General features: G+C 51.0%; 1 protein-coding gene across 9 annotated transcripts in view; it reads left to right on the forward strand.

Moving 5' to 3' along the window:
- Nucleotides 1–16807, forward strand: part of ABLIM3 (actin binding LIM protein family member 3) — a 108610-nt gene that overhangs the window by 45773 nt on the left and 46030 nt on the right. For 8 of the 9 annotated variants that reach the window (XM_058719712.1, XM_058719721.1, XM_058719717.1 and 5 more), the window contains 3 exons: nt 2989–3172; nt 5296–5408; nt 14003–14129. In XM_058719712.1, the coding sequence (XP_058575695.1) occupies nt 2989–3172; nt 5296–5408; nt 14003–14129 (424 nt within the window). Of the gene's footprint in view, nt 1–2988; nt 3173–4846; nt 4951–5295; nt 5409–14002; nt 14130–16807 lie in introns of those variants that run through there. The other variant, XM_058719730.1, reaches the window with a different exon arrangement.

Below are 16807 nucleotides of genomic sequence, written 5' to 3' on the forward strand. Positions count from 1 at the left end.
ACAGCTCCTGAGTGGTAGAACAGAAATACGGACAAAGGTCCAGTGACCCACAGAGCAGTACAAACGTGCTGTGACTGTATGCCAGGCCTCTTTCTAGGCATTATATTTATAGTGGATGTTCGTTCCGGATTTTCTCAAAGCAGTGCCAAGTTTTCATATCCTGTCCCACTGTCAAACCAAATGATCTGCTTTTTTTTTTTTTAAATAGTAGACTTTTTGATTTTTTTGATTCACAGAATAACGACTGCCCCAGGTGTGTTCATTCCACATCGGTTCCATACTGCAGACCCTCTCCAAGGCCTTTCCTGTTATTTGAATGTTGAGCTCTGTTCAACCTCAGATGCATCTGTCGATGCTGTCCAACTTGTCTTCCGTCCCCGCGTTCCCCACTGGATTTCCAGGAACCCCCCTGAGATCCTTATCAACCTTTACGTCCTTTCTACCAAAAACTTCCTCCTTCAGCTCCTTGGGGGAAATAGACGAACTGATTGTTCCAAGTTTTCTGATGGCCTCCTGGTTTTGTCCACTGGGAGAGGTGGCTGTGAGGGTGGACCTGGCTAGGGAAACAAAGGAGAGAAAAGAAGGAAAAAACAGGAACTGATTCCCATGAGGTCCTAGGCCATGAACTAACTAATTCCACAGCGATGAAGTCAATTGATCCGCCACCTGCACACCCCAGAACGTCCTGTACTCTGGCCTCGCCTGCTCTCAAGGCATTGTTTGATGTGATGAATTTTCACCAAGCCCCGGTGACAGGTGAACCCTCCCCCCACCAACCCCCACCACTCCCTCCAGCCTCTCTGCAGGCGTGGTCTCCAGAGGCTCTACCTCTCACTGAATTTAAAATGTTTTGGCACCTGGTAAGCCCTTAAGGAAGTTCTCCTTCTAGACTCACAGCCTGTCAGTGTCAGAAGAAAAGCTCGGGTTCCTTTTTAATCCGGCTTCTTCATTTTGCATCCATGTGAACAGAGACCAAGTTCATGGTCACCCACAGAGTTAGTGGTGGTGACAAAACCAGAGCCCAGATGGTCCAGCTCCGAGACCACTACATCTCCCACCGTGCTGCACTGTCGCCCTAATGCTGGGACATCTGGGGCTGTCCTCCTCCTCACTCATCCTGGCCCTGGAAGCCTGCGAGGTGAACGAACACTTGCGAAATAGTTCTGCCACGCGCCCGGAAGTCCCTCCTATCTTTAACCTGGCTGCTCTTGCAATGCAACTTTCCCTGTTAACGAGGAGGTCGTGTTTGCTGGGGTAGTACCACCCAGTCCAGGCCAGGTCCTCACGATTACAGGCTCAGAATTCCGTCTCCTTGGTTTCCACACCGCTGACCGTGCTTGCGAAAGCTCATTCGTGGTAACCAAGTCCACAGGAAACCAACGTATAAAATCAGAGTGCCTGTTTATTAATGGAAACAAGAGCTGCGATTCCCCGTCGTACTAGTTCTCATTCCCCTGACCAGCTGCGTCTCTCCCAAAGGCCAACTGCATAGAAAGCCAAACTCTCAGACGATCACTCTGAACACTCAGAGCAAGGGGGGTGGTCGTAGGGTGCGAATGGACTCCCGAATGGCCTTCCTTTGATTGCTGGCCAGCCCCTTCCTGGCTGGCCACCCTTGCTTTATAGCTGGATCAATACACTCGGCAGTTCTGGTGGCCCCGAGAGCCATTCGATCTCCTGGAAGAGGCTTTGCCTCTTTCTGCTCTTCTCATTAGGTGTTGATTTCATAACTCAACCCTCAGAGGGAAATCTCATTTCCCACGTTTCTAAGTCCCTCGGGGGAAGGGAGTCCCACATGGGTTGAGTTGTTCGAGCACCTATAATTATATCCACCTGCTCTATCTGTTATCGGTCCTACACATCTTCATATTGTCTGCAAGGAAATCCCACAAGACCTTATGAAATCATATTGCCTGTCTATTCAAAAGCTATCAGTGCAATTGGCCACTTTTGCAAATAGGTGATGGGACATCATTATAACCTTCTCTCGTCTTTTGTATATGGTGGAGAGTTTCAAAATAATTTTTTTAATGTTTTTAAAAAACTATCCGTGGCTTCTTAATATCCCACAAAGCCTAAACTTCTTAAGCTAGACTCAGGCCCTCCCCCAACCGTCAATATTTTCCTTTATTACTATTCTCCGTTCCCTAAAAACACTACCCCAACCCCCGCCCCACCACCACACGAATATCACTTGCAACTTCTACTTATGTGCTGTGGCTCATCCTGCCTTCAGAGTTCAGCCCAGCTGCCGCCTCCTCCAAGAAGCCTACCGTGATCCCTCCCCAATGACATTGCTCCCTTTTCCTCCCCACTAACAGCACTTGCTGCCTGCACCAGCCCATGGCCTATCGCCCGTGATGTGTGTTCCATAAGGTCGTCTTTTGGCATACATTAGTAGCTCATTAGTACAGTTCGGGGATCGTGTTTTATCCTTCCTGCCCAGGGAACAGACCAACTCGTTATGTGTGTGCTGAGAGCAGGTTATAAACTTCAAATCATCCGTCCCATTGCCACTCTAAGTTGTCTTCACCTAGCACAGACTCCAGCCTGTAGAAAGTGCCCAGAGGAACTTTAACTGAATGATTCTTCTCAAATCCATGATACCACCGGTATGGCATTGCGTGAGCCACGGCAGCCCTAAACTTTCATCCATGTATTGAGAGGGCTGTCCATCAGTGGTCTCAGTCAGGGCACATCAGAAGCAGCCGGGGAGTATGCTAAAACTCAAACTCCTGGACCTTAGCCCCAGCGAGCCCGATTCAGGCCCAGGCGTCTGCACCTAAAGGAGCCGGCCGGGCTCCCGATTCTGATGCAAGTGCTCTTCGGGATATACTTTCAGAAACGCTAGCCCCGTGAGGTCCAATCTGCCACCATTTTCTGGCCACATGACCACGTCAGACACCAGCCTTGTCCCCAGTGAGAACCTCACGCTTGCAGACCTTCCTGGACTCAGCCTGCCCTTGTCTCTCTGTTTGTTGCCCCCAGTGTGTGGCTGCGGCCTGGCCCAGTCGGGCTTCTTCTTCAAGAACCAAGAGTACATCTGCACTCAGGACTACCAGCAACTCTACGGCACCCGCTGCGACAGCTGCCGGGACTTCATCACCGGGGAGGTCATCTCTGCCCTGGGCCGCACCTACCACCCCAAGTGCTTCGTGTGCAGCTTGTGCAGGTGAGCAGGTGGCCGGCAGAGGGCGGGACCCTCTGCCCGAGCGCCCTGGAAGTTCTGGGGCTCCCAGGGCTGTATGCCGGACACTCAGATTTTTAAGATCTCACGGGTGAAACGATCTGACAGGCCAGTGGTTTGCAAACCCTTTTTTTTTTTTTTTTTAGTTTTTTTTTTTAATGCTTATTTATTTTTGAGACAGAGAGAGACAGAGCATGAACAGGGGAGGGGCAGAGAGAGAGGGAGACACCGAATCTGAAGCAGGCTCCAGGCTCCGAGCTGTCAGCCCAGAGCCCGATGCGGGGCTCGAACTCACGGACCGTGAGATCGTGACCTGAGCCGAGGTCAGACGCTCAACCGACTGAGCCACCCAGGTGCCCCTAGTTTGCAAACCTTTTAGCAGCTGAATCCAATCTGTCAAATATGATCTAATACAAAACACTAGTTTGTCTGGCGGTCAAGACAAGAGTAAGGATCCAGGCCTCCACACTCAGCCTCCCACTTCCCATCAGAAGTCCTCAAAGGAGCCGCTGAGTACCCTGGCCTCTCACAACCCATTTTGGAAACCAGGCACCTGGGCCAGCTCCCACACCTTCAGCCACATGTGGTTCAGAGATACCCGTTTATAGCCTTCCTCTGTGACCCTGGAAAGTGATCCGACCTCTGTGAGCCTCAGCTTCTTCATCAGTAAAATGGGCATCAAAACCACCCCAACCTCAGTGGGTTTTCCTGAAGATATAAATGAGTTGGTGCTTGCAGAGACCACAGCTCAGGACATAATTGGGTCTACTTTTGCTATCCTTGTCATCATCGTATAATAAGCACCTAGCCTCTCAGGCTACCTGGTAGATGATGGAAACCTCCCCCGCCCCCCCACCCCCCCATGCCCTGAATCCCCAGTCACTTGTTAACTTAGCAGATGTACATTAAGCGTCCATTGTATGCCAAGCACCACATTAAGGAGATGAGAAACCTAAAGGAAACCTCAGCCCTGCCCACAAATACATTAAAATTTAATGGACTGCTCTGATTAAGTCACAAGTAGAAACAGGGTTTGGAAGAAATATATGCATTTTTTAATCAGGAAGGGAATTTATAGATTAATTATTCTCCCCATGAAATAACTACCTGTTGGTTACCAGCTAGAGTTCCCAGCTGAGACTAATGACACAGCGTATAAGCAAATAAAATCACCCAGCGGAATTCATTCATTCAGTCGTCCGTCTCTTAAAACCTGGGCCCTGGGGCCCAGACTCCCAGCCCCATTGGAGGTTAGCACAGTAGGGTCCATACGGTATAAAGTGAAGTTTCTGTCGGGCCCCATACGGATATAGTGCCTCGTCCTTTGCCACAAGTCAGCGCCTGGGCCAAGATGAGAACACAGCTCCCCCACGTCACCCCGGCGCTCCTTCCCTTGTCCCACGTTGCTCACGCAAGGGCGGTGGAGCCACTGGAAGCCTGTGTCCGGGGCTGTGCCCAGAGCCTGTGTCCCAGACTCTGTGCGCAAGCGCAGCTGAACAATGGGCTTAATGCTGCCAGGGACTCTGTACATAGTTTATATTTGGTTAGGGAGGCAGGACGTGTACAGGTTGGAGACCTTTGAACCCTGGAACCCAAACGGCACAAACACGGAGGAGAGGAAGAGGGCATCTGGGTGCTTCTCAACCTCCCGGGTAGTGCGAGGAAGAGGGCATCTGGGTGCTTCTCAACCTCCCGGGTAGTGAAAGGAAGAGATCTGGGTGAATCGAGGAGTTGGATGGCTTCTTCTTGACATAGGGGGATAGGTGAGGTTGGGGTGGAAAAAGTCCTTCCAGGAAGAAGGGACAACTCGAGGAGGAATTGTTAGCCAGTTCATTTACAGATGAGAAGTGTAAGCTCAACTAAGTGTCATGATTTGCCCAGTGTTAAAGTCATGTAAATGGCCCCAGTGGGCCTCCAGTTCCAGTCCTGGCCCCAACTGAGTGCTTCAGTCAGCCTGGTGCTGCGAACAGCCCTTGAATTTACCTGGTATAACGTAAGGCAGGCTGTGTGCGGTACCGAGCTGTGAGCCCATGCGCTGTCAGCTCACCAATAGACGTGGAATCCCTCCAGAGGAGAGGTGTTGAATTTCTCTTTCATGTCCCTTGCAGGAAGCCTTTCCCCATTGGAGACAAGGTGACCTTCAGCGGGAAGGAATGCGTGTGTCAGACATGCTCCCAGTCCATGACCAGCAGTCGGCCCATCAAGATCCGCGGACCGAGCCGTGAGTCCTCCCCCGGGGCACCTCCCTGTCCGCCGGCCGTGAATCCTAGGGCTCCCTGTCCCGGCTCCGTCACCGGCTCCTGCGGTCCCGGAGGGAAGTGGGGGAGGTTTCCACCCTGGAGGACTCCTGAAGCATGACCCAGTTGGCACCCTGCCCGGACTCACAAGCTTCCTTAAGCAGAAATGCAGGGAAAACAGGCTGCTGATGCTAAATCATGACAGCCTGTATCATGTTTGGCCACTTGGGTGGGGCTCTTCTGGGATGAGCCGGGCTCCTGATCTCCTCCCTCCTCTGGACCCACATTCCCCCGGGGTACCTTAACAGGGCTGATGAAGCTACCAGTGGTTCTCAATTTTCACAAACTCTACTAAAAAGTATACACAGACACGTCTTTAAGGGGAGAAATACGGGAGCGAACCACCAGGGCTGTGCTAGTGTCTCTTAGGGAGTGTCCAGGGGACCACTGCGTCAGCTTCACTGCGTGACTAGTAAACATGCAGATTTTTAGGCCCGCTTCAGGCTTCTAAGAAGGGAGCCCAGAAATCCGCAGGCTTAATAAGCTTCCTGGGCAAGGCGCTTGCTGCTGCTCCTAAGACTGAGAACCACTGTTCGAGATGAGGAGCATCGGCCACACCAGAGCAAATGTTGTGTCTCGTCCCCAAACCATAGATCTGGGGGGAAACTGAGGTTCAAGAGGGTACCTTGGAACACTCATTCAAATGTGTGGAGCATCCATCCCACCCAAGTATGTCTAGCGGTAAGATGTCTGAATCACGGTTCCCACACGCCCTTGTCAGGCTGCTGAGGGCAGGTGCCCACACACACACGGGCCTGGCCCCAGGGTCTACTAAGCCATGCTAGGCTCCGGTGTTCTTACGTTACATGACCCTCCCCCTGGCCTCCCCAGCAGAATCAATGAAAACCCATTAGCCTCCTGTGCGGCATCTCCGTGTGGGTGCGGGTGCCGACAGAGTCAGCATGGCAGGGCTGCGTCCCCCTGAGGGGGTGAGCACAAAACCACCGAGTCGGCAGGCCTCAGCCCCTAGGGGTTCCATGAGAGATTGCCCGGTGCCGTGTGCTGGGGAGAAAGACGATGGGAAGGCTCCCTCCCTCGCCCTTCCTTCCCCTAGACCTAATCGGATCTGCTCACAGAACATGCAGACAGCACTTCCTTCAGCGTCCCCCGTGACGTTCATGAACAGTTCGCTGGTCTGAGCAGGTTTCCGTCTCAAGGTGGCTGAGCACACATGCTGCTGTCTTTTATAATTCCTTGAAAGCATCGTGAAGAATGACAGCAAGGCTGGGAGTGCTGGGGTGCAGGACCACGGCCCTGTGACGGATGCTGCAGAGGCGCCCAGAGACCAGCAGACCACGTGTCAGGCCATAGAGAGAGGCAGGCTGGAGCCAGCAGCCTGCCAACCCTCTGTGTGAAGCACAACAGATACTCAGCCTTGCTCGGGCTCTGTTTCCCCAGCTTTATGGAAAGCAGATATATTAGTATCCAGGAGGCAGACTAACATACATCATAGTGTGTAAAATGCTCTCTAAATATAAAGTGAGGGATGCTGCCGACTTGGAGATTTAATCTGGAAAGCACGCCGAAGAGAGAATATGATCCCTGGGTGTGTTGTTTCTCATGGCTTGTGCTGCATTATGCATTTCTGCGTGCATCAGGGACCTCGAAGAGGTGGGAGACTTCCTTGGCTGCGTGTGGGAATCCTGTATGTGAGCGTGTCCTTGAGGAGAGGCTGCTAAATGTCTCCACCATAATTCTCCAAGTCCAAAGGCAGAGAGGGGCGAAGAAGAGTGAATAATGGGAAGCAGGTGAGCACACGAGCATCTCCAGGGGGAGCACACAGGATCCTGGCTGGTCTGGTTGCTCACGAAGTAAAGACATCAGTGTGTGGATCTACAGGGCATATGTTCCACAGAAGTGTTTTCTCCCCAAAGGTGGTTACTCTCCATGCCGCACGTAACCAGAGGGGATGTTGGAAGATCTGCTGACTTCCCAAAGGATAGAGGAAACCAAAACCAGATTCAAGAGAGGGCTAAGATGAAGAGCCTATCATAGAAAAGGAAAAAGAATGAGGAAATACGTGGTGTATTTTCGATCTGCAGGAGTGTGACATTTATCCCTGGAAGGTGAATAAAGACATTCTGCAAAAGCAAGAATAATGTCTACTCAAAAGAGATCAAGAGTACTCAGGAACTATCAAGATAAAAGAAGTATATTACTTTTTACAAGAGGAAGTTTTTCCTCGTCATCTTCACTGAGAGGAATTGGCAGTAGTTGCAACTTCACTGTCACCATCACAACTGTCACCACCATCGCTGTCAACACCAACACCACCATCACCACCACTGCCATCACCATCATCACTACCAACACCACAAATACCACCACCACCACCATCACCACCACCAACACTCACCACCACCACCACCAACAACAACACCAGTACCACCACCAATACCACCATCACCAGCACCACGACCACCATCACCAGATCACCACCATCACCACCAACACCATCACTACCAACACCACCAATACCACCAACACCGCTACCACCACCACCACCATCACCGCCACCACCATCACCACCCCTGCCATCACTACCAACACCATCATCACCAACGCCACCATCACCACCACCAACAACAACAACAACACCATTGCCACCACCAACAACACCAATACCAACACCACCATCACCATTACCACCATCACCACCAACACCAACACCATCACCACCAACACCAACACCAACACCTTCACCACCAACACAAACACCATCGCCACCACCACCACCATCACCACCACAACCGTCCCACCACGGCCATCACCACCAACACCAACACCATCGCCACCATCACCACCCCCACCACCACCACCACCATCACCAACACCAACACCAACACCACCATCACCACCACTGCCATCACCATCATCACTACCAACACCACAAATACCACCACCACCACCACTATCACCACCATCACCACTACTGCCATCACCACCACAACCGTCACCACCACAGCCATCACCACCACCACCACCATCACCAACACCAACACCATCGCCACCACAACCACCACCACCAACAACACCAGTACCACCACCAACACCACCATCACCAGCACCACCACCACCACCACCAGATCACCACCAGCAACACCACCATCACCACCACTGCCATCACTACCAACACCACCATCACCAACAACACCACCAACAACAACAACACCATCACCATCACCACCAACAACACCAACACCACCAACACCACCATCACCACCAACACCAACACTAACACCACCATCACCACCACCACCAACAACAACAACACCATCGCCACCAACAACAACACCAACACCACCATCACCACCAACACCAATACTACCAATACCACCACCACTATCACCACCGCCGCCATCACCACCACCACTATCACTACCAATACCACCACCACCACCAGCAATACCACCATCACCATCGTCACCACTGCTAAACCACAGATAACATTGATTGACTGTTATTATTGTCAGGCAATGCACTAAGTTTTCTATACATAATATCTCATTTAATCATTATAGCTCTACAAGGGAGAGAAGAATAATTTTTTACAGATGAGAACACTGAGACCCACAGAGCATAAAGAGCATAAATGATTTGCCCAAAGTCACACAAATAGTAAGTAATGAAACTGGAATGTGCCCAGGCGGTCTGGCCCTGGGGCCTATTCCCTTCACACCCTATACCAGAGACATGACTTGCTAGTTGGGAAGGGTCCTGTCTTCCTGGATTAGTTGTCTACGACAAGGAAGGGACTCACAAAACCCACTCATTTTTGCTGATCTAAATGGAATGTATGACACAGTCAAGAAAAACTAAAAATGGCTGTCTGGAGTCTTTAAACACCTCCACAAACTAAAGGATTTGGGGGAACAGGTGGTGGCATCATCCTTTCTGCCAGCTGAAGGCTGTAATTTTGGAAAAGAGGGGAACAGATGAGGAGTGGACAGCTGGCTGTGCAGCAACCAACTCAGGGCAGGGTGTAGTTTTCCTGACCCTGCTTATTATATGAGACTCATGGGCTCCTGGGTGGATGCCTGAGGCTCCACCAGCGGTCAAGGGTGAAAGGAGGAAGAAGAGAGAGAAAAAGCTCCCGATCAACCTGAGGCCAGTACAATAAAGGACCAGCAGGATCACACGGAAAGAAAATCCGCATGGAGAAGGCATCTCAGAATCCCCAGGCGGAGTCAACAGGCCTTCCCTGCAAGAGGAATGTTCTTCTGGCCTCAGATCAGAGACTGGATAGTGCCCGGAACATGGGCTAGAAACACGAGAACGTGAAACAAGAATGACAGTGACCATTTTTAAATTTTTTTTTCAATGTTTTTTATTTATTTTTGGGACAGAGAGAGACAGAGCATGAACGGGGGAGGGGCAGAGAGAGAGGGAGACACAGAATCGGAAACAGGCTCCAGGCTCCAAGCCATCAGCCCAGAGCCTGATGCGGGGCTCGAACTCACGGACCGCGAGATCGTGACCTGGCTGAAGTCGGACGCTTAACTGACTGCGCCACCCAGGCGCCCCGACAGTGACCATTTATTGAGCATACATGTTGCGTCCTCCCAGGCCTGATTATGGTGCATCCCCACACTAGTGTTGCAAGGAAGATATTCAGGTAAAGAAGCAGGGGCTTAGCGGTCGCACAACTGGTAAGTGAGGGAGCTGGGATCCTGCCCTCGGCCAGCGTCTCACCATTCACTCTGTCCTCCCGGCCCAGCCTCTAACCACTACACTGTACTGAGTCCTGAATTTGAACTCAGGGTGCTAATTCTATCCCAGGTGTGCCATTGCAACTTAAGGAGATAGGACTCATTGCTAGAATGTGGCCACGAGAGGATGCAGCTATTCAGACAAGACGTATCCGAGAGGTCGGGAATTGTGTGGTTGGCCATAATAGACCTCGCTCCGTGGAGTCCACAGGGGAATCTGATCAGTGGATGACCACATCCAGCAAGGAAAAGTGAAGCGAGAGGAGTGAAGGAGAGGAGGGAAACTGTAATTGTCTTGAAATATTTAAAGGTGGGGCACCTGGGTGGCTCAGTTGGTTAAGCGTCCAACTCTTGGTTTTGGCTCAGGTCATGATCTCACAGTTCATGAGTTTGAACCCGGCATCGGGCTCTGCAATGACAGTGTGGAGCCTGCTAGGGATTTTCTTTCTCCTCCTCTCTCTGCCCCTTCCCTGCTTGCTCTCCTTCCCTCTCTCTCTCAAAATAAATAAACTTTAAATAAATATATTTATATATTTAAATAAATAAATAAATATTTGTTTATTTATGTTATATAAAAAATAAATATATATATAAATAAATGTATATATATAAATAAATGTGTGTGTATATATATATATATATATATTTAAAGGAAATGTCAGGTGGCAAAAGAGGTAGGTTATTCTTACTGCATAAAATAAGGGGCTTCACAAGGAGTCCAGTCTCAGTCTCCATAAAAACAAGGCAGTTGTGACGAGAAATGACAAGTGTCGACGAGAGTGTGGAGAAAAAGGGACCCCTGTGCACTGTAGGTGAGAATGTGGACTGATGCAATCCCTGTGGAAAACAGAACAGAGTTTCCTCAAAAATTAAAAATTGGGGCACCTGGGTGGCTCAGTTGGTTAAGCGTCTGACTCTTAGTCTCAGCTCAGGTCAGGATCTCACGGTTCGTGAGTTCGAGCACCACATTGACCTCTGTGCTGACAGTGTGGAGTCTGCTTGGGATTTGCTGACTCCCTCCCTCTGCCCCTCCCCTGCTTGCTCTCTCTCTCTCTCTCTCTCTCTCTCTCTCAAAATAAATAAACTTAAAAAAAAATTTTTTTAATTAAATATGGAACTTCCCTAGGATCCAGTAATTCCCCTGCTGGGTATTTTCCCAAAGAAAACAAAATTACTAATTTAAAAAGATACACGTACCCCGATGTGTATTGCAGCATTATTCACAATGGCCAAGATATGGAAGCAACCCAGTGCCCATCGACCGATGAATGGATAAAGAAGATGTGGCATATATATATACCGTGGAGTATTACTCAGCCACAAAAAAGGAATGGAATGTTGCCGTTTGCAACAACATGGATGGACCTAGAGGGCATTATGCTACGTGAAATAAGTCAGAGAAAGACAAATACTGGATGATTTCACTTATACCCAGGGTCTAAAAACCAAAACAAATGAATAAACAAACAAAAAAGCAGAAACAGACCCATAAATACAGAGAACAAGCTGATGGTTGACGGAGGGGCGGGGAAGGGGGGATGGGCAAACATGGGTGACCGGGAGTAGGGGTTACTGGCTTCCATTTGTGGAATGAGTGAGTCCTGGGGATAAAAGGCACGGCATAGGGAATGTAGTGAATGGCGTTGTAACAGCGTTGTACGGTGACGGATAACGGCTACGCTTGTGGTCTCATAGCACCAGGTAGAGAGTTGGTGAATCGCTGTGTTGTATACCTGAGGCTAATGTAACATCGTGTGCCAATGATACTTCAATAAAAAAAAAATCATATACGAAATAAAAAGGGAAGTAACAAAAGAAAACACGAATAAACCTTTATGTGATACGTATTTTTAAAAATCAAAATCGGAAAAATAAAGAAAGCAGGCCTGACAGTTTTGCCTGTCCAAAGGCAAAGTGGGCTTCCGCAGAGGGGGTGAGCTTCCCATCGCTGGAGGCAAGTAAGCAGAGGACGGTACCCACCTGTCAAGAATGCTGTAGATTCCTGCGTTAGGTGGGACTGTGACCAACTGCTCAGTGAATTCTGAGCCCCTGTGGAATTATGTAACCCTATCACGGAGGCCCACAGAGACGCGAGTTCGGTATTTGACCCCTGAGCCCCCAGGTTCTTCTGTGCTGAGCACAGGCAAGTCACTTGTATGAAGTCATCTCTAGATGATTACATTCCAACATCTATAATTATTGGGATAGAAGTGGGTTGGGGCGCCTGGGTGGCTCAGTCGGTTAAGCGGCCGACTTCGGCTCAGGTCATGATCTTGCGGTCCGTGAGTTCGAGCCCCGCGTCGGGCTTTGTGCTGACAGCTCAGAGCCTGGAGCCTGTTTCAGATTCTGTGTCTCCCTCTCTCTGACCCTCCCCCGTTCATGCTGTGTCTCTCTCTGTCTCAAAAATAAATAAACGTAAAAAAAAAAAATTTATAAAAAAAAATTAAAAAATAAATAAAATTAAAAAAAGAAGTGGGTAGACTTATTCCAGGAGGAAAGGCAGGAAAAGAGATCTCAAAACCATTCTCCCAGTCCCCAGAAGCAGTTTGCAATCAGAGACCCTCCTGCCCCTAGTCTGTGCTAAGGATGTCAGAAAGGCTCTAGGTAGCCAAGAGCTCAGAACTGTGGGGGTGCCTCCTACAGGCATGTCATCAGGGCCCAGTCCCTCCCCACAGTTAGCCGGGCGCACCCCCTTTCTCGACAGGCAGACATCATCTTCTCTCCCAGGACCCGCTCCCAGCTGGACTTGGGGGTTTCCAGCCAGCCTCTCCCAACTTGATGTGCAGCTTCTCTCCTCCCCAGGCTCCAAAGTATGCATCTGTCTTGTGGCGCCAGTAGGGAGGCTTGTCCTCTGGTAAACTTTGTCCCATGACCCTTTCCTCCTCCAGAATGGGACATCCGGTCGGGTAGGCTGATTTCCCAGCATCTCCCAAGTACCTCGGACACTGGCTCCATTTCCTGCCCCTCCCCAGACACCGATGGAGCAACAGGCAGATGCCTGGCCCCCACATTCTGTGGTCCTGATGCCCATTCCAGGGGAATCAGGATAGAGAGTGAGGGCACCGCTCCGGTTTGGGACAGTCCTATCACGTTCTTTAATCCTTGGAGCGGAAAACGTTTGGCATATAAGTATGTTGGAGCGGGGCCAGTCATGGTAAATTCTGTCCTTTTCTTGGGTACCGTGTGAGGTCCGCTCCTTCGTGCGTGTTCAGCAAATATGATTTGAGTGCCTACTATGTGCCCAGCACAGCACTAGGCAAGAGAATAGATTTAACCACCAAATAGAGACGGGGTCCTTGCCCTTGAGCACATAGTCTCAGGGTGGGGAAAATTAGCCACTAAGCTTATCCCTGGAGCGCTGCGTCTCAGACGTTACTGTGCTTGGAGATCTAGGTCAAATTCAGTAGGTCTGGGTGGGTCTGAGAGGATGCACACCTGTAAGCTCCCAGGTGATGCTGATGCCGCGGGTCCCCCAGGTCACGGAGAGCAGCCTGCGTAGTTACCTGCTTGAGTGCAGGCGGGAAGCAGGGCAGGCTCCGTCTGGTTTTGGATGCACAGTGGGCAGGATGACAGAGAAATTTCTGAAGGAATCCTAGGATGTCTTTCTCCCTCGCGCCGAGACCTCTTGTCCAGAGGCCAGGGCCCCGGTGGCCTTTGCTTTTACCTGGGAGACCCCTGGACAGGTGCCAGGACCAGGGTGTCCACTGCGGAGAGAAAACCGGCTTTGGGGGGGGGGGGTGGTTCTCCTTCACCTGGCTGGAGAGGAGGGCCGGGATGTTTTGCTCAGTGGCATTCTCTTGTCTTTGCAGACTGTGCCGGGTGCAAGGAGGAGATCAAGCACGGCCAGTCGCTCCTGGCGCTGGACAAGCAGTGGCACGTCAGCTGCTTCAAATGCCAGACCTGCAGCGTCATCCTCACGGGGGAGTACATCAGCAAGTGGGTGTCTCCCCCCTCCCCGCCCCAGCTTCTGCGCCCCCCCCCATCCTTCCAGCCTGCCCCCTGCGGCCTTTGCCCCAGGTCTCCAGTAGCGCCTTCCTCCACTTGCATCCAGCCACCACACGGCCACAGCCGCAAACAGCATCTCCCCGACCCTTGGGCCCTTCCGTGGTGTTTCCTCCGCCCGCGATGCTCTCCTTCCTCCCTGACGTGCTTGCGCCTCCCCTCCCCCTGGTCTTGCGTCCCACACTGTCTCTTCAGAGGTGGTCTCATGCCCTCCGTGCCCTGTTTGTGTCCTTCACACAGGCTAACCCGGTCTGCAGTTATCCATTTATCCATGTCAACTCTTTAATAAGGATACTAATATCAGCTACCACGTATGGAGCTTTTATCGTGTCCCAAGAATACACTAATGGCTGTGTATGGGTTATCCCATTAAATCCCACAACTACCCCCATGAGGCGTCCAGCCCCATTTTCAAAGCTGTGAAAACTGAGGCTTGGGGAAGTAAGTAACTTGCTCCATGATTAAATTGAATGTCTGTCCTCACCAATGCAGGGACTTTGTTTCAGCCACGGCTGCCTTTTTAGCACAGTGCCCGACCCCCGGCCAATGATACAGTGGTTGAATGAATTGAATCCATGAGATGAGATACAACGGACACACAAAGCTATCAGGAAAGAGGGCCCAACCCCCAGTACCTTAGCGGTGTGGCACCGGTCCCCTGGCCACTAGACCCTAGTGACAGCGTTTACATACTCAAGTACCTACAAGAAATCGTGGCCACAGGCCCTGACAGCTTTGATGCTCTGTGACCCAGACCCTTCTGAGGTGCCATTGTGACCCACTGCTAGGACATAGTGAGCATGTAAAGTTGTAGCACGTATGGTTTTTGCTGTCAAGAGAGTGATAATCCAATAAGGGAGATAAACTACATACATAAAGAATTATGACATCAGCAGTTATGTGATAGGGAGCTCAAGAGTTTTGTTGTTGAAGACCCTTCAGATCATAAGTGACAGAAAACCCAATTCGAACTCATTTAAGCAAAAATGAGAGTTTATTGACTCAGAAATGGGAAAGCCAGAGGCATATTGACTTTGGCGTGGCTGAATCCAGGGACTTAAAGATGTCATTAGCTCTTTAGAAGTGCCCCTCTCCCCCACCTCTCTCTCCCCCACCCCTCTCCCAGCTCCAGCTTCTTCCGTGTTGGATTTATTCTCAAACAGGCGCTCCCCAAAGGGTAGCAAAGGTAATCACCAGCCACTCCAGGCTTTCATTCTCCCAGCTTAGCCAGGCTGGCAGAGAGAAAAAGGCCTCCTTCCCAAGGATTCCAGTGGAAGTCCCATGGTTGCCCCTGATTTGGCCACCCTTAGGTCACATAGCCATTCCTGAGCAATCGCTGGCCAGGAGGATGTGAACCCTAGAGCCAGAGACCAGCCCTCCGTGACCCACAGTGACTGTGAGGGGCAAGGGGTGGCCCCCAAAGGAAACCCCAGGCGAGGTTCTGGGCAAAAGGGGGCACGGATGCTACCAGAGAGCCCCGTCTGCCGGAGGCCCAAGAACAGCGCTGTGAATATTCAGAGAAAGAAGGGATCACTTCGAAGTAGCAGGGAGTGAAATCTGGAGTCCGTGAGAGCTTCATGGAGGATAGTGCTATTTGGGCCAGACCTTGGAAACAGGGGTAAGAATGGAAAATGCAAAGAAGGAAAGCTGGGAGGCAGAATGCCCGGCCTGGGCAAGGGCAGGGTGGTGCCTGACACGTCCATCTTGTTGGCCAGAGCTCAGACGCGTGCACACGTGAAGCAAGGTCTGAGGCTGCAGAGGTGAGCTGAGGTCACGTCACCGAGAGCTTTGAATGCCATGTTAATAGGAGTTTGGCATCTCGCTCTGTGCTTGCCGAGTAAGAAGTGCCCTTAAGTGAGTCACCAGCCAGGAGGCCTTGAGTCTGTGCGCCCGAGTGAGAATTCTTTAGAGGCGCAGGGTTTGCCCAGACCTCCTCTCCAGGAGGCCCAGCCCTGACTGCCCGTTGCACCTTGGGCCTCTGAAGCCTGCCCTGGGCTCTTCATTTGTCTGCTGGCAGAGTGACAGGTGCTTAGAGGCACTGACTGTGGCATCGATGCCCTGGTTAGAAGCCCAGCCTGCATGACCTTGGCAAGAGACTTCACTTCTCCAAGTCCCAGTTTCCTCACTTATCAAAACAGATAAGAAGACCTACCTCATTGGGTCACGCAAAGGCTCAGGTATCAGTGCTTCGTACGTAATAAGTGTCTAGTAAATATTAATTTTACCCTCTGCCTCTCTTTAGAATCATGCATATTTCAAATTCCCTAAGGCCTCCCAACCCGTGGGTCCAAATGAGGTGGGGTTGGCATTTATACCCAAATTTTGCTGGCTCATCGTACCCCTCTGCTGACACATGACTTTATCCCCCCTGCAGGGTCACCTCCCACACCCACGGCGTGCGGAAAGGTTGGCAGGGGTGGGAGGAGGCTTGTCTCCTGGGCCCACGAACAGCAGTCTGACCTCTGGGCTTTTCTGGGCCTGAGTCCTCATTGCTGCCTCTCCTTCAGGGGAACACAGCCTCCCTGCTGCCCAGGGTGGGGTCACAGCAGTCCCAGCATGGCAACAACTTGGAGACAAAACAGTGACGTGCCTGTCCTTCAGGCCTCTCTGTG

Source organism: Neofelis nebulosa, chromosome 1 (genome assembly GCF_028018385.1).
Source record: "Neofelis nebulosa isolate mNeoNeb1 chromosome 1, mNeoNeb1.pri, whole genome shotgun sequence".
Lineage (NCBI taxonomy): Eukaryota > Metazoa > Chordata > Mammalia > Carnivora > Felidae > Neofelis > Neofelis nebulosa.